At 46.5% G+C, this 25,174-nt stretch overlaps 1 protein-coding gene across 4 annotated transcripts in view; it reads right to left on the bottom strand.

The window, feature by feature from the left end:
- The window catches only part of KCTD1 (potassium channel tetramerization domain containing 1), a 99,020-nt gene that overhangs the window by 45,853 nt on the left and 27,993 nt on the right, over positions 1-25,174 (bottom strand). Inside the window, exon 1 of one of the 4 annotated variants that reach the window (XM_088526669.1) lies at positions 22,078-22,209. The exons of 1 other annotated variant lie outside the window; for it this stretch is intronic. Coding sequence is in view for 1 of the 3 variants with exons in the window: in XM_088526665.1 (XP_088382791.1) it covers positions 19,977-21,818 (1,842 nt within the window). In the remaining 2 variants the exon portion in view is untranslated. Of the gene's footprint in view, positions 1-19,976; positions 21,878-22,077; positions 22,210-25,174 lie in introns of those variants that run through there. 2 more of the 4 variants (XM_088526671.1, XM_088526665.1) reach the window with 2 other exon arrangements.

The raw sequence follows: 25,174 nt of genomic DNA, 5'->3' as shown, positions 1-25,174 counted from the left end.
CCCAGGTGCCTGGTGCCACGGAGCAGGAAACGGGCGTGTGCTAAAAACACCCGCACGAGGGATCCGCCACAACTGAGGGCTGCCCACGTGGGCTGTGAAGGCGGCACACGAGGTAGGGAGCTCTGCTCCACACCATCAGTGACCAAGGCACTTGCCTACCCTGCGCCCCCGGCCAGCAGCCGGCTCCCTCCAAGGAGCACGCACGCTTTCTGGCAGCTCGCAGGAACGGGGTGATGGCCTGAATTAAGCTACGCAGAGCCACAATTAAACTAAAGGGCTCTTTAATGCAACAGCACAAAGCAAGATTTTTAGTTTACTCCTCTGTTTTTCAGAGGTTTTCTTAAGCCCCGATAACACACTTTGGAGGGGCGGGGAGGGGGAAAAAAGAAACAAAAAGTAATGGTGCCCACGTGACTATTGGAGTCAAGCTGTAATTCTTCTGGTTATCATGAAGGACATGATTTGAGCAAAGGAGAACACAGGATTCTGCTCTGGAAGGCAAAAAGTGTGCTTGGCAAGATGACGACCATATGGCAGATGAACAAAGCATATTTTAGATTTGGTTCATTTGATTCCATTATGTGTAAAAGATACTTCAGGATCCAAGGCTAAGAAAATACAATTTTGATTATTATTGTTTTCAGACCTGTGGGGATTTCTCCAAGTAGTCATCACAGCTTGTATGATAAACACATCCATTTGGCAGCTAATTTTAGCATTTTTGCCCACAAGGATTAACCACGGATCTATATGACCATGTGCTCTGCACCACCATTGCTGCCACCATGAACCTCCAACCTCATGATGCAGCAACCAGATAACTAGTTTCAGACGGAATGACCTTTGCTAAGTAACTCTGCAAGCTTAATCTAAAGGCCCACATCACAGTGGATCACACACACACACAGAACTTGAAACACTGGCCAAAATCTTATATTGCACATATTTGTGTAGAGCACGTGTGCTGCTCTGTGCCGGATTTTGTGCTTCTCTGGTCTTTACTAACATACAAATCACCAGCATTCAGACAAAAGTATCCAAAAGAGTTTAAAGAAACAGAAAAGGCTGCTGTCAATCATCAAGAAATGCCCATCTTTCTTTCTCTAGCTATTTGCTTTTATGGCCTTCGACGTACATCCCATTTCATTAAAACTGAAAAGCAAGAAATAAAGACACATTAAGATAAACTCAGACTAAATATAGCCGTGTTGTGACCCAGAAGGCAGCAAGAGAGAAGTATCGCAATTAGATGATTCTGAGAGACAGCTCAAACTGAAGAAAAATAAAGAAGCAACAGGCAACTCCATCAAGAAAATGAAAGCCAAACTTAAAGCCTACAGAGCTGTTTTGCTTTTAAACCAGACATACAAAATAAGCTAGACAACACAGGACACACACAGTCACAGGCTAGAGCTGAACATGGTGAGTATTAGTTACAAAAATTCCTCTTTTGGTAGACCCTTCTCTTGACTCTTCCCTTCCAGCCCTCTTGGGGAGGCTGCCTGTTGTCAGATCAACTCACACGGGAGCCAGGAAGCCTTATGTGAAGCTCTTCTCCTTCAAAGTTAACACAGTAGGAAATCTTCTGTAGGAAGGAGGAAAAAGAACTACACTGCCTTGCTAAAGCCACACAAGTCTGAGCATCTAAAGAAGTGATGACCAAGTCATGCTGATAGCAGCAAACCACCTCTAAAAGCAGCTCCAGGCTGGAACGGACAACTCTAAAGTACATTTGGCTTCCACAATGGGAGAGGGTGGGGGGGATACAAGTATAAACTACATGCTTTACAGGAGGATCAAGACCATAGGATCTTAAAATATATTTTTAGATACTTTCAGAGAGAGCTGTTTTAATATCTAATAATTACATGCAGAGAAGATACAGGAATTTAGTGTCTGGTATTAAAATATAATCACTTAATGCAGCAAAATCAGTTTTATTTCTAAGGATAGAAATGGGTAAAACCTGATTTTTATGCAAAGCATCTGAAAAGAATGTGACCTATATCTAATTAAAGAAACAAAAAAAAAAAAAAAAAAAAAAAAAAAAGGTTTTAAGGCCTCGGTCCTTGCTTACAGGCAGGAGATATGGGGAGACACTTTTTCCCCTAAGCACAGCAGTTTCTCCTATGAACTGTGCCCATGCAGAGATTGGGGGCATGAAATAACTTTACAAAAGTTCCCTTGAACTGACTGAACAAAATCTTACAGGGACACAGCATCGTTACCTACCTGACACCCATCTACTTCTAAAAACAGGTCAGGCTCTAGCATGCCAAAATCCAGCTTACAGTTCTGCTGAATTACATTTTTTCCCTTCTCCCAACAGAGGTAGGCTTGAAATTGTGGTTTTCTGAACAGGATTCCTGACAGGATTCCCACATTATGCTCCGAGCATGAGGTCGGGGAAGACTCTAAAATGAGACATTCGTGGCTCCACGTTATATGGGACAGGAGCCCTGTCCTCTGAATGACTCTGTTGGCATCAAATAATAGTGCTCTCAAATGCTGAGAAACGGATTTTTCCTCTAACCTACAAGAGCTAGAATGACACACCAAGAAAAGAGCACTTAAAACAAAAGGCATTTTGCCAAAGTAGTATTTCCAATTATGGTTAGGGATGAGAGTGCCATAGAGAAAAATGGGAGAAAGTGCCTGGTGTAGAACTGCCATCAGCTACAATCGAGTAATAAATACAATAATAATTACTTAAAAAACCCTCTACATTCCAACCAACACATGTAAAATGGAAGAAACCATTGCAAGGCAATGACTCAACCGTAGCACATGAAAGGACAGTCAAAAACCACAACTACTGTTCCTATGAAAGGCAGGAAAAGGAGGCAGAGTTGCAAAATCTTGGGAGTGGGAAAAGTGAAGCATTCCCTTTCGGAACAACAGAGCCTCCAAAAAGCAGTAAAGAGGTCAGGCAAAACATGGAGTCATATAATCTCCGAGTGTGCAGAAGCATGGGGAAATATCAAAAAACAAAAAATAACAACAAAAACCTGCCACACACACACACTTAAGTTGAGAGGCTTTGGTCTCCCCCTGGAAGAAACACCTGAAAAGCTTGCCTTCAGGAGCAGGTGAATTATTACAACTGCAAAAATAAGCGCCTCAAAACAAGTGGGAGTAGCAGAGGCTGCAGGACACCAGCGTTAGCAACAGCTCTGGAATTGCGCACTTGCCTTGTGGTAGTCATCTTGGGGACACCACAGATGTATTTGGCCGAGCACTTGCCTTCTGCCGAGCAATTCGCTGGGGCTGAAGGACTGAGGAGGGAGAGGATTCGTCTGGGGCAGAGAGGGAGAGAGCAAGGGAGGTTTGGGGGAGTGCAGGAGAAGGCTGTGTGGCAAGGGTAGGTTTTTTTAAAGCAGAAACACTAAATCCAATGATTTCCATCGGCGCTGCCTCACGCACAGGACACAATTCCAGTCTGGAGGAGGATCTGCGAGGGTATTTGTGTGCCTTGCGCCACACACCTGAGCAGGAGTATGGAATGAGGTGCGGCTGGGGGAATTTATTAAGCCAGTCCTAGCTGGAAAGGCTGGCTGGGTGCCAGCCACGGCGTGAAGGTCCTGTCATCCAGGCTTCAAGCAGGGTCCCGAGGATCCCAGCGTTCTCGCAGATTGAGCTATGTCACAACTACAGTCAAAAATATACCCATATATATACACACAATCGCACACATATATATACAGCATTCCTAAAGTTTGCTAGCCGCAATAGTCCCACGCTCGTGCTGACAAAACCTCTTAACCCACGTCAGAGTGACAAACGTTATAAAATGTTCAGCACTAAGTCGCTTCACTCCCACCAACAGCAGTCTCATTTGGCCACGAGCAAGTCTCGCTTTCCAGGAGGCGAGGGTAGCAGTAAGGGCAGGAGGGAACCCAGCAGTAAGGGTGGAGAATCACCTCAAAGGCAGCAGGGAGGGCGAAACGAAGCAAACTAAAATATTACTTATTGAGACTATGAAATCCAGAGGAAATCTGAATATATGAGTAGATTTAAAGCAGTTGAAAGCAGATTTTAAGCATTTTTTTGAACAAAAAGGAAATTGAGGAGAACCAGAAAAGCTCTAATGCTCACGTGCAAATTAGAATCAGTGACAAGCACTGATTTTTATAGAGTCTAACGATATAGTGCAAACCACTTCCATCTGAAGCCTGCCACTATTAAGTATCCTTAAATAATAATAATAATAATAAAAAACAACAAAATAAACAAGGGCCTCTCTCCCTCCTTCCCCATCCGTCAGCGCTTTGGCGATGCCGGTGCTTGTTTGCATTACGCCTTTTTTGAGCTAAATGAAACAGGAGAAGCAGAGTTTTGATTCAGCAGCAGCAATAAATGGGGTTAGCTTGGCATTGATCTGTGTAAAGGGGCCAAAGCTAGGACTGCCAGAAGCAAATCATGGTCAGTGAACTCCACAGTACCACAAAGTGACCCTGCAGCTGAATTCTTAGCCCTGATTACAACAGAAATAGACTGGCTTTCCTGAACAAAGAGCAGTTCAGGCAGCAGATTAGCAAGAGAAAGTGTTCTTATAATGGCAGACTGAGGAAACAGACCAAAAAACCCACAAAATGCTTCACAGTATTTCAGAAAAGCTTTTAGAAAGCTTCTGAACAGGGCAAAACAGATGCATTCCTTGCTCTGCGCTTCTTACAAACCAGCATTAGGTCCAGACTCTGGAGAAACTTCCTATTTTCCATCTCAGTCCAACAGTTTCAGTAAGTATGCAACAGAAAAGCCAGAACCATTTTAAGGATTGCCCACTGGAAAATTGTCTTTGCAGACTAAGAACATTTGCCCTACAGTCGTCTTTAGGGAGAGGTCATGTTAGCTATAAATTATAAATCACATTTAAGGTTAAGCCAGAGAACTTATGCAGAGAAAGAATGTCACAATCCTTAGGAAACACGGACCAAATCCACGAGCTTCCTGGGTGTTTAAGCTATTGTGCAACGCAAACCAGCTAGCGCGTACCAGTAAATCTGGCCTCATGACTACCAAGTGTAATCAGAGGTATCTGGGATGGAGAACAGAGTGCCTCTTATTCACACCGCACTGTGCTCCCAGCTGATCCCAAGCCAGGCAGGGTCAGCCCAGGTCAGCACTTGGATAGGGAGCCCGGGGGGAACTGGAATCGGGGTGGACTGACCTCAAGCTGTTCACGTCCAAGCCCGAACTGAGCTCACACCTCGCTCCCAAAGAGGCCATTCGAAATAACACAAATGCATGAGGTGTTGGACACTTGCACACATCCATCCCAGCAGCTATGATGGCTGTGCCCATTGACCCAGCCGGTACCAACTACTCCCAACTCCAGCAGGCAATGGGAAACTTGTCAACGATGGCCCAGCCAAGCCAGTGGAGGGTGTTGAGCAGCCACTGCCTCCAAATCCCATCTCCTAACTCAGAACATTTGGCTGGTACCAGAAGCCCTAAGGGCAGCTGGAGCCCAGCAGGACAGCCCCATCCCACCCAGGAGGGTCTGTCACAGCCTTAAACAGGAGTGCTGGGGACTAAGCACCTCTGGGAGAAAAAAAAACAGAGAACCACTTATCTGCTTCACTTGACTTTTAACCAACTTTTTCATATTTTAACTTTTTGTATTAACATGAGCTTTACTTGAAAGAAAGAATTGCAAAATACCAGGTTGCTTCAAATCCTTACAAACAAGCTGCAAGAGATCTCCAGATCATCTTTCCTCAGAACGTCACAAAACAGATTTGTTCTGCTTGCTGTTTTATGAAGTAGCATGGCAGAGGTGGAAGGGCAGAGAGATGATTAATCATCTATCACTGCACTGATAGTCTTCAAAAAAAAACTAAGTCACAAATCAACAGGGCAGTCCCCTGTTTTTAAATGCCACTCGTTTGACTTGCTGCTCATTACGGGCTTCACGAGGCTTTGCAGTGGCTGCTGTGTCAGAGCACGGGACGTGCTGTTGTCACAGTGGACTGAGAACTTGCTGACTGATTTATAACAGCTTGCAAACCCACAAAACCAGGAGGTATTTGTAGTCACTTATATGCTAAACGTTCCTTTCGCCTCTCATTGAGAGGGCTTTAATTTAACTAAGGGCGAGTTTATTTATAGTTTAAAATTCAGTTTCCCTTCTGCAGAAAGGAACCTAAGCATAACATACCGTTGCTATGGAAATCACCCCTAATAGCCGATGTGAACAGCTTGAGGTCAGTACACCCACATCTGTAACAGCATCTTGAAATTAAGTCGTCATCCTAACTGTTTAACAGGTATTGAGACATCTCAAGTAGATCGGTTCATTATTAAAAACAGGCAATTACTGTAAATTAAGCTCCTCGCAGAACAACAGCCCAGGCTGTAACTGCGTTAGGATACACGTCTGACCACTCTCTGCAAATGAGGATAGCTACGGGCTCCAACTCACCATCACTCAGCACACAGCCAGGCAATTTGGGACTGTTCCTTGTTAAACTACTCCTCCGTCCTGGGCTACCAGCCCCGGAGCAGAGCTCGCAAAGCAGAGCTGACCCTGAGCCTCACGTCCCAGTTCACAGGGCAGAGCAAGTGAAACCACCGGTGCCGATGACAGCGCGGAAAGACAAAACGAAAAATCCACTGGCCGAGGTTTATGGTGGCTGCAGAAGTGTAGGTACGCATTGCCTTTTGCTGACTCTGCAAGGGAGCCAGCTTCAGAAAACGAGGGCAGCTGAGGGCAGAAGCATCAAGCTACGATTTGCTGAGGCTTGCCTGTCAGAGGGCAAAGTCTGGCATTTCAACCATTTTTGGCACATTCCACATTCGGTATTTTCAGAAGCTTTCTAGGATGTTCATGAAACTATTGCAAGGTAGGCAACTAAATTCGCAGTGGTGCAAAGTGGTGCCCTCCCACATTCCTCTCCCATGCTCTGCAGCCGGCACAAATGAAGATGTAGTTTATGTTTGTATAATTACAGTTTGTTAAAAGCAGAACAGGTTAAGTTATGGTAGGGAGCCCATAAGCTTGCACCCTGCTTTAAATACCACAGCGGTGTAGATTTTGCTCAATAAAAAGGCTGGTCAAAACATTACTCAGAGCGAATCCACATTCCAATACAGTTTAGCATGTAACAATTTACCCTTAAACTAGTCACGTTAATCTCACCAATCAATTGGAAATTGTTCTTATGAGAGCAATTTTAATGTAAGTGACATTCAGAACACTGTCAAGGCTCAATCATTTCACTGCTAAATACCAAAAGGGTAATATTGAACATGTTATGACATTTTTGTACCATACCTTTTTTGCTGTTTGCTTTTTGCTTTTAATCCCATATTTCCTCCATTAAATACTTACAGTATTTATATAGCCTAGTAAAACTCCAGTATAAAAGAATAAGCAACAAGATCTTTTCCCCATATATAACTTAGCAACTTAATTATGTAATGTAATATGAAAGGTTTATGTGCACCAGCTGGATCTCATTAAGACTAAGTTTCCTTTTGAATTGTGTGTTATCTGAAATACTGAAGTCACAAAGAATTTCACTTAAAATACATTGAGCTAGCATACACGCAAGTTTCTATTGCAATACCCTAACTCTACATAGTTTCACAGCAAGTGTCAGGGCTGTAGAGACATTTAGGAATTTTAAGGAGCATCAAGTAAATGTAAATATTTGAAAACAAGGTTGGATTTTCCTTACTAACTGAACACAGTCAACCTCATTCAGGGTTCCCCTGCTAAGTATCATAGCAAAAAAATGCTATTCCATGTACTATTAAAAAAAAAAAAAAAAAAAAGGAGATACAAGCAAGGAAGAGAAAGTTTGAGACCACTAGCATCACCTCCCTACCAACCTGCACTGGAAGTCAGGGGTATGCCAGCTTCGGACACCGAATGAGATGTGTTTAAAAAGCAGGAGTTTTACAGTTGTGAACAATTCACTAATAAGACTGCCAAAAAGGATACTCAATATCCAACTTGCACTCCTCCCTCCTCAACCAAGCTTCCAAACCAAAGCAAACTTGTCGCCTGCTTCAGCATCACCACTTGAGACATTCCTGTTAAATCATGAGGCAAGAATTGTGGTTTAATAAACGAAGAGAACAAAACCAAGTATAAAAAAATCATGGGCAATCATTTTATTTTTGTTGTATATTTGACTGTAATTACTGTCTTAAGTACTTTAATTGTCTGGCATCTTCTCAAGTGCGTTGCCTCTGGGGAGGGGAGGCAGGGCAGTTTACAGTTTGCTCTTGATGAATAAAGTACAAACAAGTTTACCTTGTCTCTAATCAGCATTCCCATCAAAACAGTATGAGAAAAAAACACAGAGGGGTCCGTTTATCCCACAGACCCATCATTATTGTATTAATAAGTCATCTTTTAATTATTAATCTCCTTCTGTCATTTCACTTATGCCTCTGAGGGAGATTTAGCACGCGTAGTTTTACAGCACCCACATGAGGAGCATCTAAGGCCATCGCACGTATCACTACTCACTTGCCCGTTTCGTACTTTCTCCTGCAGACATCTGCTCCTGGGCCCCCGGTCTGGGGGACAGGGGACTGGGAACAACTGCCTTCGGCTTTGGCCCCATATGACCTTTGCTGCCCACAGCCTAGGTGGGAAAGGGGGTGTGCACAAAGGGAAAACACCCTCGGCTTTGTGCACGCAAATCTGGAGGGTCATTTACAATTGCTCTGGAATGACACGAATCCAGCCCCTCTCAGATGGAAATAATTTTTGCCTGGAGTGGAAATGGAGTGGAGGAAAAAAAGAATGAACGGCAAAGAAATCCATGCAGGAGAGAATAAAATATACTCCCCAGCTTGGTTAAAAAGTGACTAGGCACAAAAAGTCATCAAAAAAATCAGCGCGTTAAAGATGGCAAGCCCAGGAGGATGGAGAAGATGGCTATTTTTCGCAATTACACTGAACAAGAAGAATACAAACCGGGCCGTTTTTCTTCTCCCCGCCATTTACACGGGTAGCAGGGGCGGCTCCTGCTGAAGAGCCCCACGCTGTGAGGCAGCGCCCGTGCGGCCGGCAGGCACACGCGGGCAGGGCGAGCTGCCTCACGCTGCCCTCGGCGCCGCCGCCGGAGGAACCGGGCACCAGGGCCGACGGCTGCTCCTCCTTCCCGTCCTCCTGCCCGTGCAGCCCCCGAGGCTGCCAAGAGCAGGGACGATTAGTGCCAGCTGTGATGGTGTCCTCCATCGTGAGGACGCTGGTCCGCTACGATCTGGACCAAGACTAACAACTCTTTCACCCAAATCACAAAACTGCTTTAAGAACAGCTAACAATTTTTCATTAATATAGATCAGGACTTCCCCTGCTTCTTTGGGCTACATTACTGGTACAACTAGATGAACATCTCTTATCAGCTTCCTTGACCACATAACCTATCTCCCCCTCATAACGTACCAAATGATTCCAGACCATCTCCAACACCTCCATCCCCTCACTCTTCAAGGATGACTTCCTGATCTTACAGGAACATCCCACTGGCACACTCTAGGGAGGTCTTACATTTGTTAGTCACTTCTAGGACATCTTTTTGTTTAAAAAAAAAACAAAAAACCCTTTCTATCACAGCAAAAATTGCTTATTTTACAGTGAAATACTCATCTCAAAAATACAATACTATTGCTTTTTATAACAGCACTCCAACCACTTCCAACGAATAATGAAGCAGACGAAGACCTCTCCTTGAATGAATTTCTAAGTGTGCATGGCCATGTACTTTGATACGTCTATCTCCACACATACATATAAAAATATAATGGATGCTGTAAATGTCCGCTTCAAGCCTTCTAAGCATTAAGGTGCACAAAAACCTGACAGAAGTCTGAAAATAGACAGTACAAGTTGCAAACATGCTTTTAAAAAAATAGACTATAACATTACAGCAGCTTAACTTCTAAGGAATGGGCTGCTGAAAGCTATACAGCTTGCCACCCAAACCAAGAAACTCCGGCTTCGTGGAGCTACAACCCTACATTTGTTTCTTCAGGGAAAAACTGTGTTTTGATTAAACACGCCACTGAAGCATTTAAAGCTGTCATATATAACATGAACTGACTATACAATGAAAACGCAGGCATTAACGCACAGAACAGCCGAGCATACACTAGCAATTTTGGACGCAGAAAGCTATTCATAGAAGTCACTTTGCAAGGCCGGTATTTTACTGGGAAAAAATGAGAATCAGACAAGAAAAGAGAGAAAACACAACACTCCAACAGGTCTGCCCAGCTCCCTTTTCCTCATCCTGCTCTCTAAACCTCCCCAACATCCCCTTCGCCGCGAGAGCCGGCTCAGCCATCCAGCTGGAATAAAGCTTCTGCTGAAAGCAGGAACCCACTGGGCTTCTTTTCAGGAATTTTATGAAGTAGCTTAAAGATTAATGGAGTAGATCACTAGTTCATACAGTACTTTGATTAAAAACATGTTTTCCCAACGTCCTCACTGAGCTTTAATAAGACATGAATGAGAAATTGATCTGGACACTTCAGTTTACAAGGAGCATTTTGAGTAGCTTGAGGAAACTGGTTTATTGTCCATTAGGAATAAAAACAAACACAATGCTTATAAGCCATCTTGCCACAGTGCTGACAGTGGATTTCTTTTATGATACACACTCAAGAATCAACACTTATTCTCACTTATTCTGAATCAAAACTCTATAGGAAGCCACTTATTTGTATAGCACACTTTTGAAGTAAGGAAAGGCAAAGAAAAAGAAAAAAAAAGGTTCAATTTTCTTTTAGAAGCAATAACACAATCCATCTAGCTTATGTCATACTCACTTCCTTTTAGCTAATTTGAAATTTAAGCAAAACTGAGACTTTTTTCTTCCAAATTCAAATTTTGTTTTGATGCTTATTACATTTGTTATTTATCATTAGGAGAGAATATTATTTCACTCTTAATTTCCTCCTTAAATTTGAGTTCCTTTTCAGGCAGGTGTACTGTTCCCCACCCCTTTAATCCATCAAAACTAATCCATCAGATGTACTCTGTATACAGAATTGAACCAAGTTTCTAACGTGCTGGAGCAAGATGGATGGTAAGGTTCTCACCCTGCTTCCTTTCTCCTCCTTACTGCTCCTTTCAATGTCTTTATAGATCTTTTCCAATGAAAATAACTATGTGGCACCTCCAAAATCATGCTATTTCTTTAAGTACTGCTTTTCTAAAGCCTTCTGCCTTCCAGATAGGTCAACGAGCTTTCATCTCTTCTCCACCCTAGAAGCAGAGTCCATCCAAACAGAGGGGATGGAGATTTCAAGCCACAGTCATTACTGCAAGAATGGGAAGCTTTTATGCTGTAAGTTGGTTTTGGTTTTATAGGAAACTGGGGGAAAAAAAAAGTGATAGAGTCTTAGTTTTTCTTCCTACAGCACTTTTCGGGGGGTTATTTTGGAGGAAGAGCCGCAAGGACTCAAGGAGATAAGAGCCACAGGCAGCCTGGCTTTTGGTGGCCTCGCGTGACATCCCTAGGGCAGAGCTCCAGGGATGCAGCACCAGCAGCTCATGCCTGAGCCCGCATGGGAGAAACAGCTTTTAAAAGCTGTTTTGTGGTGATTCTTTTTCAGTCTGACACCAAAACCATATTAGTCCCATTCTGCCTATTTGATTTTCTGTAAAACAATACCTGAGCAAAAGATCTAGAGCCAAAAGCTGCCATATTCACATTGCAATTCCCATGTTTGTCTTGGAAAGAAACCGCATTCCTACGAACAACAATCTTCTTTCTATAGAACTTAATTCTCACAGAGCTTCATGGACAACACAGCTTCACATTATCCCTTTAGTCTCTGGAAACAGCTACTCTCCACTCCTGGAAGTCCTTATAGCGACTTTCGCCAGTCAATGCTTAGGGTCTCCTCAAAAGTCCAAGTCAGCTGATAAAAATCAGCTAAATACTTCTTTCTCAACTGGTTATTCACCAAACCCCATGTGCTTAGAGCACCTTACTTTCTTCCTCTCCACTCCCAAGCATTTTAAAGAGCTTAGTAGAAATGCAAACCTGGTTCTCTTCATGTCTAGAGAGAGCTTACAGAAACTAGCATTAAAGGTGACAGGAAAAAGATGACAAATTTATGAAAAAAAAATATTCAAGCTGGAAACTAATATCAATAAACTCTATAAGAGACTACAAAAAGCCTTATCTCCTGATTATAGCAAATGTAGTCCCTAGTTTTCCAGCTAACTATGTGGTAACTGTTGCAGGCATACCAGCCATATCTGAGATTAAGACATTAAGAACAGCACAAAAATACCCTTTATGTAAGCATTATGTTAGTCACAAATTTATTAGAGACACAAGGAACCCTCAACAGCACAACTAATTCAAGTGAGCTGTCTCTTTATGTGACATCCAAGAATCTACTATAGCCTGTAGGTTTGACTGTTATGACACCTATGCTCCCATTTACACTTCCCAGCTCATCAGCATAGCTATCACAATTAGGTCCTCCTAATCTGGCATCAAAACTATATGGGTTAATTACAGCATTTAAGGTACTGTACATTTCTAAGCGGAGCAATTTGACTATTCAGGGAGGAATACATGGGGCACATCAACAAGTAACAGCTGACCATAGGATTATGAGGCAAAGGAAGGAAGGAAAGAAGGAAGGAAGCTATTCAGTCCACTTAATCTTCCTTTCTCCCAGCCTACACCATGTTTTACCCATTAGTAAAGAACAGCTCAGACCTGCCTCGCAGAGCCCTCCGGATTGGGGCAGACACCCCAAACCTCACCTTTGGGACACGGGAGGAAGAGCGCAGCTTCCAGGGCTTTTTCCAGACGAGTGCCAAGTGAAGGATCCCTGCTAATGAATCCACTGGCTATTTCCCACTGCACGGAAGAGTTTTGATGCTCTTGGCCATTACCATGAGAACACCCTCAAGCACCTCAGCTGCGACACCAGACCTGCCATCGACAAGGGAGGCTCGGTGGGCTGCACAGCTGGTAACACAGAATCAAGGACTACTGCTTTGGACTTTAACACTTCAAAGATGAAACAACAGAGATAGTTTGCTGGCCTTACCTCAGACTAATTTCTCCCTGCTGTTTTTGAAATCTGCAGAGAAAAATTAACTATAGCAAAAGAAGCAAGCATATATATTTGCTGTGATTACTAAAAGCTCACGATTCAGCGGTAGACACTGAGAAATCGCTCTTGGAATTTCTCCAGCAATCCTTAAACATATGTGAATGAACACACAAATAAAAGTAAAAAGTGATATTATGGGAATTCTTTCGCTTACGCATTACTTTTTGCATGATTTTTTTTTGTCAGAAATATAAGAGTGTACACCGGTGCTAATTTGCAGAGAAGTCCAAGAGCTGCACTAGAGTTACCGAGTAGTCTCAACTCATAGAGCCCCCTCATCCTCTCACTCCCCCTTTGAAGAGATCAAGCTAAAATAAGCAATGACACAGCCAGACCTGGTTCTGCCAAAAGGAGCACTGTAATAGTCTTAAACCCCAGATCAGAAGTCATGCCGGCATCTCCAGATGATCTTTAGGATAGGGAAACAGAAGCAAAGGCAAAACTCATCCTCATCTCTCATCTCCCATGAACAGACTTCTACTTTCCTCCTTTTTTTAAGGCAGCACGTAGAGGCTGCATTACCTGAGGGGACCTAGTGCAGCAGCTCCTTACTCCTCAGAGCTGCTCACTGTTGGCAAAGTGATGCTCAAGCCTCTCCCCTCTGGCCACCTTGGGAAGGTCCACCAAAGGATTTAGTCCATGCCTCCCCAGGGCTCACATAAGTTTTGTCTTTCTGAACTCCCTCAGTTCCCCAAAATAATAAAAAGAAATAAAAACCACACAAACATGAAGTAGAGAAAAAGCATCCGTTTCACACTGCTAGTGCCTCTGTCAGGAGACCAGAGGTTATCCCTCTGCATAAGCAACACTGTAATGCACTATAGAGACTACAGGACCTAAATTAACTTCCAGAAACACTACAAACTGCATCAGTGCAGTGCACCACACAGACTAATATAAAAAGTCAGAAAACCCACAGAGTGCTAGCTCAAACACCTACGTACTGTACTGCCTTATATCAAAAAGATGCACCCTCAGCATATAGGGCATGAGCATTTTCATATACTGGTGATGAAGTAAGTAGGCAAAAAAACCCACCCAAAACAAACAGAGAAAAATCCCCCCTCGATTTTCGTGACCTACACTAGCTACAAAAATGCACAGGTATGTGCAATCATAAATGTATCGATTTCCTCATAATTTACTGGAAATGTATATGCTGCATCTGTGCACTTCAATTTTGATCATTTCCAAAACTAGAAGGGGCATTAAGAACACAAAGGCACTTGCCTGCATCATTAGGGATTAAGTCTTTAGCAAGGCTGGAGGTTTTCAGATCAAATAACTAAAAGTGGCTGAGTGCAAAGCACGTGAGTTTGTAAAAGCCTGTAAGAGCTATTTTTCCTATACAGATAATCTCCCAAACAACCAGAACAGAATTCTATCTTATGTTATCCAATGTTACTTTTAGACCAAGGTATTATGAGAAGTTTCAATCTCTTCCCTACTCCCGCTGCAAACGCCTCAAAGAGACTTATAAAGCATCCCCCGACAACATGATTATATATTTTCACTATCACAACACTAATAAATCTCTTCTACATCTGATAAAATACAGTTATTAACACTTGTCCCTCGAATCCAAAATACAATAAAAAAATTATCTTGCACATACATACTTGGCTACATGCCCTCAGTGATTTCTTTCGGAAAAGGAGGGTATGTTTGCTGCTTCAGAAGCAGAAGACCGAAATAATAATAATAAAAAAAAGGACACTGGGAAAGAGAGATGAACAGAAGGTCTTCCAAAGTGACTGCGAGTCTACAACACAGCTAATTAGGTTCCAGCTTCTAACACAATAGTGGCTATAGCATGGTCTGTTATCAAGTTTATAGCCAAGGGCACGAGACAATACAACCCCACATTCAATTTAATTACAGCCCATGGCTTTTGCAGCAGTGGTGTGTTTCAAAGGGTTTAAGCACTCATTTATTTCTACACCATACATGAAATAAGGCAGCTCTCTGCCATACAGACTCCCCAATTAGACTGAACCGTTTCTGATCTCTTGCTCTCTAGAAGGAGAGCAGCGGGCAAGGGGAAATCTTTTGCAGGATAATCACCTGAGACGTTTCTGTTTAAAAAAAAAAAAAAGCCTCTGCTGCCTTTAAGTTTGTGCACTTCATCTTTGATGTTCACAGAGGAAGAGTAGCAACTCAGTCACTTCACATTCTATAGAATTGCAAAACAAAAGCGACAAACGTAGCAGCACTTTAATGATGCTGGTTTTCCTCCTAATTGTCATCAAAAAGGTCATCTTCATTTGATTTACACAAAACAGATCACCCCTTGCAGTCATTGAAGGCTGACTAGGCAAGCCTCCTTAAGTTTGCCAAGGAGCTCACATTGTGCAACTATCTGAAAGGAGTATAAATTCTAAAAAGCAAAAATATTAAAAAAGGTGCTAATGGAAGAAATGGTGACTTGACACAGTTCCATAAATTAATTTCTCCTATAACATGTTGGTGCAATTAGGAGGCTCTGTAAAAACAGTCTGGCAAATGGTTATGTAGTTTAAATTCCAATACTGAAAATTTGTGTGTGTTATGTATATATATACATATATATATATATATATATATACCAGAACAACATTGCAAATCTAAGAAGTACACTCCTGAATTACCTTAAAACAACACTACAACACTTAATATTGACCCAAACAGACTGAGGAAAGACAAAAAGATCTCCATTCACTTTGGTGAATTTTTAACTCCGACAACCTAACAAGATCGCTAAGCCTCACTGCCATTCTGTTTTTTCTTACACTAGTTTTGGGAGCCACCCATATACACACCCAACCTCATGCTAGCTACTGAGAGTGTAGCTTGGGATATCTTCAAAAAACAAACAAAAAAAATCTGCCCAATTTTTAGGATTCAGAGTTACACACTACGCTAGCTTATTCCCCCTGATGTAATAGCAATAACCACCCTTACTGTAGTTTGCTATGGAGCTTTCCATGAAGAACAGTGTTTCTGGGGACAGTATTTGACACCCCTGCTCTCCAGTCGTACTAGGGCTTGCAAACATCGGAAGACAATCCATTTTTATAGGTGTCTTACATGGTTAATCACTTTATCATTTTCCGTACTTGTGGTTCTGCTAGAAGAAAATCTTTCCCATGAAAACAAACCAAAAACAAAACAATAGCCTCAGAGGTAGATATGGTTTTATATCGCACACACACAAGCAGGATTCTTTTCCCCCCTCCAAAGAACAAGGAGAGACTAGTTTGCTTTTTTAATTACTTCAATTGGTTACCAGTGGTGTCTGCCATCTACTTATACGACCACGTATTACTACTTTCCTGTCTTTTCCAAAACCTGCAGTCAGATTTCTGGTTCTGGTCAAAATAAGCCTTCAAAGAAAGCCTAAGGCAATGAAAAGACACATGCCAGATCAAAAGGAAACAAACCTCTAGCCTGGGTTAGAACCAGTAGCAAAAGTGTCTAAGGATTCCTTAGGAGACCTATGACTGATGCAGACGCGGGTCACATTTAAACGACTAAATGGTTGGTAGATATCTTAGTAGGTGATGAAATTCTTCACAAGTACCTCAGAGAAACCCTACCAAGTAAGAGAACCAGTAGGAGAGAAACATTTTCTTAAAAGTGACACACGACTCCCCATCACCAATGGCAGAAACCAATCTGTTTTCTTGGATCTATTTTGGGCTATTACTACTGTACTAAGTTCAGCATGTAACAAGTTTATAAATCTCAACAGTTAACAGCGCATTGTAGCATCAAAAGCTTAAACTTAGCTATTGTCCATCTTTCAGGAGCACAAGATATGAACAGCCAAATCACATCCCTCTGTCATCAACTTCAACTGAAGTACTGCAAGCAGTGGCAGGAAAATTGCTACACTCCAGAGCAAATAAGGATTGAAAATAAAGTTCTGCCATGGATGGCAGAGTATGTTTAAAATATGGTATATATCTGCAACCTAAAGCAATAGCTGGATCAAGATGAACGCTTAATGTACCCTTCCCTAGCTCTAGAGTAGGCTCTTACAAAACAAATGTTAAAAGATATCTCAGGGCTAAAACAAAAGATGGGAGCAACCATGACAGAGAACCATAAAATTAAGTCTTGCACAGATTCTTAAAAGTTTGCCGCCAGAGCAAGTTGGTCAGTTAAGGCTTCTTCTTGAACCTTTTTCATACCTTGCTTAACATTATTAATGCTATAAATATATATATATATAAACACATAGTGTAAACATGCTAAGTGCTTATTCACCAGGGCATTAATTTTGCCCCATAAGGGGAGAAGAATCTGTCCCCTTCAAGGGCAATTACAAGGATGACCAAGAAAACATAAGCCCGGGACCTTCATGTTTTCAAGAAATTGGTAGTATTTATCAACAGCAGACTTCAGCATCACATTGCTTGATGAGATGTATTCAGCAAGAAGGCCTGGAAAGTCTTTGTTTGTAATTAAGCAATAACGATTGAGAGCCAGGGCATTTCCTGGGGATTAATGACCAGCTGGGAGAGTTGATGGCTAGAAGCAGTGCCTTGGGCCATTAACCCCAGCCGGTCATTAATTTCCCCAGGAAATGCCCTGGACCTGGAGTAGCATAACTATTATAAAAAGGTAGCTAGGAAGAAAAAGTTTAGCATTCTCCCAAGGAAACCTCCTCTAGAGCCAATATTTTTTCATTTTGTCACATCCCAAAAGTGATGCACAAGTTAAAACTGACACAAGAAGAAGGAGTGATTAAAGAAAAAGCTTCCTTCTCGTAAAGATTTAAAATAATAAATTCTGTAGCAAAGATAAGATTTAGCTACAAAAGTGGCCAGGCAGCTTGTTTAGCTGATTAAATGGTGAATGGAGATGAACATTTCCATATAATTACTGAAAAACCCACGCTACTGATTGCTCCTTTTCTTTCTTGATACAGTTAAGAAAACAGCCCGTGTCTGTGTCCCCTATCATCTACGTGAGATATTTCTCTGCCAATAACCAGCCACTAATGAGAAGTGCAGCTCCGAAGGCTTCGGGTAGGAAGCTCTGCTCTGCAACATGCAGCACGACAGCTGTATTTCTCCTCAGGAAGCTTTATGCAAGTGTGAAGTGATAAAAAGATTTCTGGGCCAGGCTTGAGAACAAGCTACCCAACCTGATGACTGGAAGTACCAAGACACCTCATTTTTACAGGTGGAAGACGCGCATACTCCATTGCACTTAACTCTATCAGAGCAATTCCCTTGGCATGCCTTTACTATCCTGAAAGTTGAACTAGAGCTTGAAGTTTCAAAATTAGCTTTTGAGGACATTAAAAGCAGGCAAAAGAGGAGTTTAGCATTAAACACAGCAAAAAGCATTAGCTTATAGCTGAAATAGGGAGCTAGAACAAAACCACTATCTGCACATAATCGAGCCTCTAATCCATTCAGAGACACCAGATACACGCAGCAGGAGATCAAGCTACAGTACTGCACTGAAGTGGTCCAAGATAAATGAATAAATAAATAAATAATAAAATAAAACCCACACACCTAAGGAAAAAAAAAAAAAAAAAGAGGTCGCAGGAGGTATGTTAAGAGACCAGAGATGCTCATGTAGGCATTCACAGGGAGCCCCCCTCTCCTTTCTTTTCCCCCCATCCCCAATTAGCCTTCAGGCTGCGTGATTAGCTGGCAAACTCAACTCTTTGAAAGGGTCAGTTTGTCCAGAACTGGTATTTCCACTTCAGAAACAGCTCAGGCATGTCGTATACCTGTGTTCACCGAACAGCGCTCTTGGAGGCCCACAGCTGAAGTCACTGTTATTATTTGACACAAGAATGTCAGAGGGGTTTTGTAATTGCGCCGGGCAGCTAGCACTGAAGTTATGGCCTGAAATGCGGTATTTTATGGGGCACAACGCAAGTGCATAAGTTTTATAGATACAGTTGAAACAGCTTCCAAACTTAAAGCAAACTGCAAGAGCTTTAAGTTGCAAGACTTTAATTGAAACAGAGTACGGCAAGTAATCCACGGCGATCAAAAACCCCAAAAGAAACTGCTCCAGAAGGGGACTGGCAGCGCACCCCAAGCGTGTGCCGGCACACAGTAACACATGTAATAAGACACATCTCTACAGAGTTCTTTACAAGACTGCTTTACCTAAATAAAAAAAAAAAAAATAAAAAAGCTCAGAAAAATCCCACACATCTAATGAACTCGGTCTTGATCCGCAGCTAAACTACACCTGTTTAATTGTGCTGTTACTGTATATTTCGCCACTATGGCAACAAATGCAACTAAAGCCAATTTGCTTTATTAAAAAAAAAAAAAGGAAAAAGGATCATTGCCAGGAAACAGAGCTATTTTAAATAAACAAATACACGATGAATGCAATTGCCATATTAACCCTCTTGTTAACTTCTGAAGTTTAAAATTACACCCTCATTACTAGTGTGTAATTGAGTATTCTCCTGGCTGTTTCCTGCATTTGAGGTTACTCAAATAGTTCATTAGCACATCAAGAGCACCGTACGCACTAATGATATCTGACGCCCTTATCTACCATTTTGGCCCGACTTTCGTAACTCATAACTCCTGGAAAAAGGGGGATGCGGGGCGCAGCTAGGAGCACTCGCCAAACGGAGCCGCTTACGCGACGCGGAGGGGAGAGCACCGTGGCGCCCGGGCACGGCTCGCGGCTGCCGTGCCGGCTCCCCCCGGCCTGGGGCAGGGCGAGGAAGTTTGCACGCTCACGTTGGGCTCGCTTGCAGAGTGGCTGCAGAGCGAGGCGCTCGTCTCCAGAGGCACCCAGATTTGGGGGAAAAAAGGATGAAAAGAGGGGCACAGCAGGGAGGTGGGACAACGGGAGATGTCAACTTTTTCTTTCTTTTTTTTTTTTTTCCAGTTACCTGTGTGGGGGAAACAAGAGCAGGTGAAACTACTGTGGGTGAGGTGGCGCTTCTGTGCCCATTGGCTTCAGGGAGGAGGTGAGGCAGGGGGTCGTGTTTCACTGAGACCACCACGACGGCGGGCGCGGCGGCGTCCAGCGGCTCGGCGGCGCGGCGGCACAGTCTTTTGGGCGACGCGGAGGGGCCGCACGCGTCGCCGCCGGCCGCGGCACCCGCCGGGAACACCGCCTCGTAGAGGGCCCGCTTGGCCGGGGCCACCGCGGCCACTTCCGCCTTCACTGGCGCCGCGTCGCCGTCTTTGGGCGCCACGTAGGGGTCAGCGGCCGGCGGCCAGGGCCGCGGGCCACCATTGAGGGTGGCAGGGGTGAAGCAGCTGCCGCTGGCGGGGTGGTGGAGGAGGTGGTGGTGGGAAGGGGGGTGGTGGTGCTGGTGCGGTGGCGGCCCCCCCAGCTTGGTGCCGATGCCGGCGATGCTGTTGAGGGTGGCGATGGAGACGGCGCCAATACAGTGGTTGGTGTAGGTCTTGGAGAGCTTGGCCGCCTTGGAGAGCATCTGCATGCGTGTGCCCAGGAGGTTCTTGCCGATGGCCTTGTTCTCGTACCAGGTGACGTCGCCCTCACTGCAGTGGTCCCGTGGGCGCTGGAAGAAGGCTTTGCAGAGGGGGTTGCGCTTGGAGAGGTACTTGACGAAGCTGGCGTAGGGGCAGAACTCGGTGCCCGTCTCATACATGCGGGGCAGGTTCTCCTCGTCGCTGCTCTCTGCCCGCTTCTTGTTCCAGGACGACGAACGCGACTTGTGGTAGGGTCCCAGCGCCTTAAAGTAGACGAACTTGCGTCCGTCCTCGTCCATGGCCAGCCCGAAGGAGTCCTCCTCCAGCTCCCGCTGGTTCTCCCGGCCCCGGGTGCAGAAGTACATGCAGGTCTCGAACCAGACCTTGTTGAGGAGCCCAAAGGGGCTCTGCGTGCTGAAGACGCTGCAGGTGTAGAGCTTGCGCAGGTCGGCGCGGGTGATGGCCTGCTTCTGCACCACAGGCCCAGCACCCTGCTCCTCCAGCTTGCGGATGACGGCGGCCAGCGTGAGGTTGGCGGCGCGCAGCTCGGGGTCCTTGGTGAGGTCCAGCGTGCGGCAGTAGGGCGGCTCGTTGAGGTAGCGGTTGAGGGAGCTGCGGATGCTGATGAGCGAGGACTTGGAGTAGAGCTGCCCGCTCTTGGAGCGCGCCTCGGCGTAGAAGGAGCGCAGCACGCGGCAGAGCGCCCCCTTGTCCATGGTCTCGAAGTCGGGGCTCTGCGCTTTCTCGCTGAGGTACTCGCGGAAGATGCGCACGGCGTAGCGGGTCGCGAGCCGCGTGTTCTCGCTCAGCCGCGCCCGCTCGGGCCGCTGCAGCAGCAGGGCCGCCTCCAGCTCCGCGTCCTCCGCCGCGCCGCCGCCGCCCCCCGGGGCCGCCGCTGCCGCCGCCGGGGCGCCCCCCGGGGCCGCCCCGACGCCACCGCCGCCGCCGCCCGGCGTATGGACCGGCTCCGGCGGCAGCGGCTCCTCCTCGCCGTCCCACTCCAGACCCATCTCCTCTTCCTCCTCCTCCTCCTCGTCCAGCAGCAGCCCCCCATCGGCTCCGTCCTCCTCCTCCTCGTCCCCCGTTATCTGCACCTCCTGGATCTCATCCTCCTCCTCGCCCTCCTCCTCCTCGCCGGCGCTGCAGTAGTGCTGCGGGCGGTGGGTGCCGCCGCGGCCCGGCGGGCGGTCGCCCGCATTGTTCTCGCCGCCGGTGCCGGTGCCGCCGCCGGTGCCGGTGCCGCCGCCGGTGCTCCAGTCGCCGCCGCCGCCGCTGCCAGGCATTCTCGCCATATTGCCGTCTCCCTGCCAGTCCTGGGGCAGGGCGCATGCGCTATATTGGACCGCAGCGCTGGAGCGCTTTTGTGTTTAATGACCTTCAGCTACCGGGAGGCAAAGCCGGGCTCTTAAAGGGCCCACGCTCCCAGTGGCGGCGGCGGGGAAGGGATTGGGGACGGGGGAGGCGGACGGCTAAGGGGGGCGGCGGAGGGAAGGGGGGCGGCGGAGGGAAGGGGGCCGCCCGCCCGCCCCCTCCCCAGACGAAACTACTTACCGGCGCCCGCCCGCCGCTCACCTCGGGGCTGTCCCGTCGAGGCAGTGTCGGGGATGCGGGGGGGACGGGGGACGGGCACGGAGGGAGCCGCCGGGCCGGGGCGCCCGCCCTGGTCCCCGGCGGCTCCCCCCGCGCCCGTCCCGCGGAGCCGGCGCTTCGCCCCGACGGCTCCTCCTCCTCCCCCGGCCCGTCCCTCGCCACCTGGATGCGCCGGCGAAGCCGCCGGTACCGGGCCCGGTAGCAGCGAGGGCCCCGCCGGGCCGGCGGAACCCACGGAGCGGTGCCCCGACGGCTCCGCCGCTGCTGCCCCGACGCCTCCGCCGCTGCCGCGCGTGTTTCTGGCGGCTCCCTCGCTGCCTGATGCGCCCCCGCGGCGGCCGCGGGTCACGGCACTTGCGCGGCCGCTGCCCGCTCGCCCCCTCCCCTGGGAAGCGGCCTCTCCCCGAGGGCACCGCGGCTGCGGCCGCCCGGAAAGCGGCGCCGGGCTCAGCCCGCACCGGCGCGGTCCTTACACGGGGCGGAGAGGGAGGGAAGCGCCATCGTTATCGGCGTGCGGGAACACGGCTGCGGGATCCCCGAGTACTTTCGCTCCTCCTTCCCTTCTCTCCCCTCTTCATCCACCGCAGAAGCTGAACAAAAAGAAAACGCGGTGCTAAACGGAGCGGCGGCTCCGAGCGCGTATTTGGGAGCTCCGCAGGCACCCGAGCTGGGGAGGTGGAAAGCACCGGGAGCTTGCAGGGATCGCCGCAAAGGGGAGCGGGCGACACCTCGTAACGCTAAAACATTGCGATGTCACAGCTTTTTTTTTTTTGGGGGGGGGTGGAAATGAAAGGAAAAGACCCCTCTGTGCCGCTTGCCCCGCACAAGAGGCGATGGCCCCGCGCGGGGCGGCCCCGGTCCCGCCGCCGTCGCACGTCGCGGGGCGGCCGCGTTTGGGGCCGAGGCGGCTTCCGAGGAGCCGGACTCGCGGGGCTCCGCCGGACGCTCGGGGCCGGGGCACTCTGCGTGGCTCCGGCGTCGCCACGGAGCAGTTTCTCCAGAAATAACGGCAAGGGCGGGAGGGACAACGCAAGGGCGCCGCTGGCCCCAGCCCGCAGCGGCGGCCACGGCGGAGCGGGCTCCCCGCGCCCAACGCGCTCCCCGAGGGCGGCCGCTCCTCGCCCTCTGCGGCACTGCCCTGCCCGGGACCCCCCGGCCCTCTCCGCGCGATTTCGTTTATTCTCTAGGCCGAAATAAATATTCATTGCGACTACGAGCTGCACCGGGAATTAGAGCCCTAATTACAGAGCCGCTGTCCTGGGCTGCCGCAGTCGGTGCTTACTCATCTGCTGAGCAGCGCCCAAGCCGCACTCAGCTCTGGTTGCGGTTGTGCCGGGGTGTCGGTGCCGGCAGCGCTGAGCCCTGTAGATGCATAGAGGAGTGCGCAGAAGGGATCTGCAAAGAGCGGGGTGAAAGGGACCAGCTGGAAGCAATTGGGTGCTCTGGGAAAAAGGTCTGCTGCCCGCAGAGCGTAACTGGAAGGTAACACGGCACTGTCACGCAGCGGAAACCTGGAGTTTCCAGCAGAAGTCAGAGTTGCTGCTCACGCATAAAAAAGTTGTGCCCGCTTCGTAGCCTGGAAGTGGATTATGTTCCCTCTTAGGTTCATGGCATATGTATTCTAGATTTTTTTTTCCCTATGGACATAAAGAGGATATAAATATTTCCCTCAAACACCATTTGCAATACAAGCTGCAGCCAGTCTCCAGGACCTTCCAATGAGATAGATCAGATGCCAAGATGGGTAGCTACAAAGCAGAAAGACTGATGGGTTAAAACCCAAATGGCCCAGACAGGTTCCTGCAGGGAGCTATAAGACCTAGGATGCATAGAACAGCAAGGCTTGCAGAATATAACTTTTCTGTGAAGATTATTATTTCCTGTATTACCGCCAGAAATGCTAAAATGACATGATTGGCATTCACCTTCATTGACTGCTTCTTTGCTAAGATCATTGAGAAGCTTAAACCACTTTTTTTTTTTTTTAAGGAGCTTCCCAGAGTGCAAAAGGTAATTGAACATTTTTTTTTAACTTTTTTAAAAAAAGATGAACACCAGGTTGACAGCTTCTGTACTTGGATGTTCATTTAATCACCATTTCCTGATTACAGGAGGTGAACTATGTTGACAGACTCAGAGATGAATATGGAGCCAAGTATACTAATAGTAAGTATAAAGGACATGAAGAACTTGCAGTGAGGTTGGAGGGGAAAAATATACGTGGAACATCCATATTACACACATCAATTGAAAGCACCTCAACTGCTGGGGGCAAAATTCAGAGAGCAGCAAGTGACGTGTCTGATGTGCTGCGGGGGACTATAGTTGGGAAGAAACCCGTATAATGCATATACCTATAGAACCTGTACATAGGTAGATAGATAGATAGATACATTTATGTTAACCTGTCTACCTAGGCTCCTAAAGACAAGATTTAACCTAGTCAGTCATCTTCCTGAAGTGTAAAGCCTATTGTACATGCTCTAAAGTTGGACTAGGTAACTGAAGTGCATTCCAGAGCTGCCGGAGAGTGGCACAGGGTTGTCTCGCCAAAGCTGATGCAACAGCATTAAACTGAAATCCACTCCACCCTCTACATCTCTGCTCAAAGTTTGAATCCTGCGAAGCGCTCTGCAAGGCGCTCATGGATAGCATTCCTCCACGTGACTCAAAGTTTGAGGCCGATTCACAAATAAGCCACATGTGGCAAATAAGTTTTATTGCTACTGTCAGTAAAAAAGATGTAACCCCTGCCAAGCATTAATGATGTACCTGCCCCACTGAGGTTGACACCCTAGCTCAAATTTGCTTTCTGTTTGGAGATGGAAAGAGCACAACAGGTTAAAAAATCAAAAATAAATCCACACGACCCCCACCATCTCTGGCTTTACAACAAAGATAAGCTACTGAATAATATCAGACTTTCCTCACTTTTTTTTTCTGAGCCACTCTTCCATCTCCCCTCCCACCTGGCACAGGACTTGCCAGTCTTTGACAATCAGACTATTATAAATCAGCTCCCAGCCTCATTCACCTTCAGACTAAACACAGGTTACTT

The sequence above is a fragment of the Tinamus guttatus genome, unplaced genomic scaffold (assembly GCF_059628265.1).
Source record: "Tinamus guttatus ecotype Peru unplaced genomic scaffold, ASM5962826v1 Tinamus_guttatus_pri_ptg000249l, whole genome shotgun sequence".
In the NCBI taxonomy this organism is placed as follows: Eukaryota; Metazoa; Chordata; class Aves; order Tinamiformes; family Tinamidae; genus Tinamus; species Tinamus guttatus.
Note: the sequence above shows the minus strand (reverse complement) of the source record. Positions and strands in the feature narration are given on the sequence as shown.